Source organism: Polyergus mexicanus, unplaced genomic scaffold (assembly GCF_030449975.1).
Source record: "Polyergus mexicanus isolate NDT 795.1 unplaced genomic scaffold, iyPolMexi1.0 SCAF_12, whole genome shotgun sequence".
Classification (NCBI taxonomy): domain Eukaryota; kingdom Metazoa; phylum Arthropoda; class Insecta; order Hymenoptera; family Formicidae; genus Polyergus; species Polyergus mexicanus.
In genome coordinates, this window is record NW_027223332.1 from 7,633,459 (window position 1) to 7,637,006 (window position 3,548).

General features: G+C 27.4%; 2 protein-coding genes across 2 annotated transcripts in view; one reads left to right on the top strand and one right to left on the bottom strand.

Annotated features, from left to right (window-relative positions):
- Nucleotides 1-824, top strand: part of Mei-9 (DNA repair endonuclease XPF mei-9) — a 4,311-nt gene extending 3,487 nt beyond the window's left edge. Inside the window, 3 exon segments of the mRNA XM_070305310.1 lie at nucleotides 7-60; nucleotides 131-331; nucleotides 437-824. Coding sequence (XP_070161411.1) covers nucleotides 7-60; nucleotides 131-331; nucleotides 437-592 — 411 coding nt within the window. The 3' untranslated portion in view covers nucleotides 593-824.
- Nucleotides 825-875: 51 nt separating this feature from the next.
- On the bottom strand, nucleotides 876-3,270 carry LOC138938193 (zinc finger protein 277). Its single transcript, XM_070305014.1, has 8 exons — nucleotides 2,595-3,270; nucleotides 2,329-2,506; nucleotides 2,043-2,245; nucleotides 1,784-1,946; nucleotides 1,500-1,715; nucleotides 1,283-1,425; nucleotides 1,094-1,195; nucleotides 876-1,003 (listed from the first exon to the last, which is right to left on the bottom strand). Exons 1-8 carry the CDS (start codon nucleotides 2,762-2,764, stop codon nucleotides 991-993), a joined length of 1,188 nt encoding a protein of 395 aa, XP_070161115.1. The 5' UTR covers nucleotides 2,765-3,270; the 3' UTR covers nucleotides 876-990.
- Nucleotides 3,271-3,548: the final 278 nt, after the last annotated feature.

Sequence of the window (3,548 nt, forward strand, 5' to 3'; positions counted from 1 at the left end):
AAGCAGTGGTATCAACGCAGAGTACTACACGCTACAGCACAATTATTTGAAGAATTAAAGGTAATGTGCAAATTTAAAACAAAATTATTAATTTTGATAATTAATAGATATTTAATTTATATATTTGTAGCAAGGACGAGATCAACCTGATTTAAATGTAGCTGTTAAAATTGGAGCAGATGAAGATACAGAAAACAAACAACTAATGATAGAAAAATATAACTCTAATATTCAAGATTTTATGGCTAAATTACCTGGTGTGCATTCGAAAAATCTGCATATTCTATTAAATAAAGGACAATCATTAAGTCATCTTATTAAGTTTACACAAGTAAGTGAATAATAATTAAGGTTTATCTTTCTTTAATAATATAATTTTTGTTATACTGTTCGTAAATATTCAGAAAGATATTCAAAAATATATATGTGTAATTAGGAAGAACTAAAAGAAATCCTTGGGAATACAAATGATGCTGAATTATTATATAAAGCTCTACATGAAAAATGCTCCCCAATAGATGAAAAATCATTGGCTAGCAAGGGTGCTTCTAAAGTGCGTGGTAAGAAACTTTTCTCCAAAATAAAAAAATGATGTGGATAATATGTTCGCAATAAACATTTGTTAGAGGAAGATTTTTAAGTATTAATATATGAAATGAAAATGTTATTGTGTCAGTATAACTGTATACATGTTTTGATATATGTGTTTTCATAAAACATAAAATATGCTATATATTGTGTTAACATAATTAAAAAATAGTATCTTATAAAAAGGCAATATAAATAAATTTATTATGTAATAATAGCACAAGAGTATATAAAAAGATTTTTTGGTATACATATGTATATACAATATATATATATATATATGTGTGTGTGTAACAATACTTCTCACAAAGTGCAATGATTATTCATTAATTAATTCATTTCAAATTTCAAATTAAAATTTCAAATTTCAAATTTCAAATCTCATCAACACAGAAATGTTATTTATAAATTAGACCTGAAATTTTTTAAATACATATGCTTTTCTTATTTGTATTAATTTATTTTTAATATATGTCAAGGAAATTTTTATTTAAATATTACTTACATCGCTTCAGTAAGATTCTCAATGTCACTTTCTTCATCGCTGTTACTAGTTGCATCAAGATTGTATAAAAATGAGTCATTTTCTGACATAGGAAAATAATATCTGCATAGGATTAAACATATTTTTAATAAAATTTATCTTTCTTATGTAGATTAGATCAATTCTACACACGATTTTAATCATTCTTACTCTGGTTGATTCCAAACTTTCTGTGCAGGAATTTTACAATGTTGTTGATTCTTCATGTGCTCTAAGACATTATCTGATTTTGCTTCACAGAAAATACATTGTTGTAATTGAATTTGTCTCTTTATATAATTGACTACTTTCACCTATAACAACAATAACACGTTATAAGAAAGTACATCATTAAAAATATAAAATTGATTATACACCGCATAACCACCTTCTGATAAAAAGTCAAGTCTTTGACTGTTTCTTCAAAATCGAAATTATGAACTTCTTTCATATGTCTCAAGGTACAGGCAAATTCATTATTGCTATAATTACATAATAGACATATTATTTCAATAGATTCGTCATTCCAATCAGACCATGAATTTTCTTCATCTTCATTTTCACTACTACCACCTCCTAGATCCAGATTCTTTTCTGAATTTGGCTATAAACATTGAGAAAAAAATACATTGTTAAAACTATAGAACTTTTTACTCTTTAAACTTTTATTACCTGTCCTTGCTTCCAAACTGTTCCTGATTCTAAATAATTGTTTATATAAAATTTATCGTACAATTTATTATAAGGATTTATACATTTGTGGAATTTTTTTCGCATATGTTCCTTTAGTACTATACGATCCTTAAATATTTTCTCACAGTAAATACATATTAAGCTAAAAAAATTACATAAGTACTATATAACATTGTGCATTTGTAAGCATCATATAACATTAAAATAACATGTAAATTGTAATTCTTGAATGTAATACCTTTCAATATTATTCTGAATTTTGTTCAAAAGCTCGTCAATAAATACTAAGTTTTCTGGTTTGCCAAGATGAAGATTGTGTTTTTGAAAAAGATGTTTTATATACATAATACGCGATCCACAGAATTCTGTACGGCAAAACATGCAACCACGTTTAAAACTTTTATCCGTACGCTCAACTTCTTGTTGCGCTAATGCCCATTCCTTAAAATAATAATGTATCTTCATCAAATTATATATCAGACATAACAAATAATAACTTATAATTTTTCCATTGATGTACATACTAATTTAGCATGATGTATTTCACTTCTTAAAATCTTGTCTTCTGATAGACAGTCAGAAAGCAAAAAGTAATGTTCATTTTTACTTGGCTGACCATCTGGTGTACAATCCATTAATATTGTTGTACAATAAGTTGTCAATGGTTCTTCCTTAAACTTTACGCTCCAGTAATGTATATAACTAAAATTATATTAAAATTATGTTATATTTGATCGCTAAACATAGGATTGATAAACATAAGTAACATGATATATAAAAATCATCATACCTTCTCAAACTAGCTATTTTTGTAACATCCGCTATAACGAGACGATGCGTCTTGAATAAATGCGTAAGAAAGTCCGTTTCATTTATCGGAAGAATAAATGTACAATCGCATAACAGGCATTTTGTATCGCACAGTTTATCATCGAGATGAATAAATTGAGATTTATACATTGCACATATATATACATATATCTAAAGTCTAAATATAATAAAAGTCCTTTTATATCACGATTATACTTTATTTTGTTAAAATCTTCAGACACTATTTATTTCGCCGGAAAAAATCTTGCTGACAACGAATTATTTTCAGAACTATACGTCAGCAGTAAATCTTATTTTTTAGTATCGAGAAATATGTGCATTTTGTATAGATTTGAGATTACATACGAAATCTTAATAAATTTATATATTTTGTGTGATTATGATAGATCTCGTATAACATAGACATACATATAACCACAATATACAATAAAGCATATGAGCTTTATCTTCACTACGTTTATTTCACGAAGCAAAATTATCTATAGTATAGAGTTTACATCAGGGTCGCTTTCGAAAACATTACCCGTGTGCACGCGTCGTTCTATCTTTGTTCAACTTTCAGTAAATAACAAAGATAGTATTTATAATTTTTGGTATCCACCGAATGTGACATTGCGACAATAAATTAAAAAATAAATAAATAAATTGACCAATCAAATTCCTTATGCTTATGATTATGCGCTTATGCAAAAGTGTGTGCTCCCCGCTTAAGGCCGATATTACATTTGTCGTATGACGAACTTTTTAAGCATATTGATTGGCTGCAAAATAGAAACTTTCTCGAGTCTCTAGAAATTAGCTAATCAATGCGCTTAAAAAGTTGGTCGTACGACAAATGTAATATCGGCCTAAGACTTAAGCGTAAGCGAATTGACCAATCACGGTCGAACAGTAAGGCAGCTATATTGAAACG

Excerpts from the sequence above, each read along its gene's own strand:
- LOC138938193 (XM_070305014.1), bottom strand. The coding sequence starts at position 2,764 with ATGTATAAATCTCAATTTATTCATCTCGATGATAAACTGTGCGATACA. Across the intron at positions 1,947-2,042 it reads ATTCAGAATAATATTGAAAG|CTTAATATGTATTTACTGTG; the intron begins GTATTACATTCA and ends TAATTTTTTTAG. Across the intron at positions 1,426-1,499 it reads ACTTGACTTTTTATCAGAAG|GTGAAAGTAGTCAATTATAT; the intron begins GTGGTTATGCGG and ends TTGTTGTTATAG.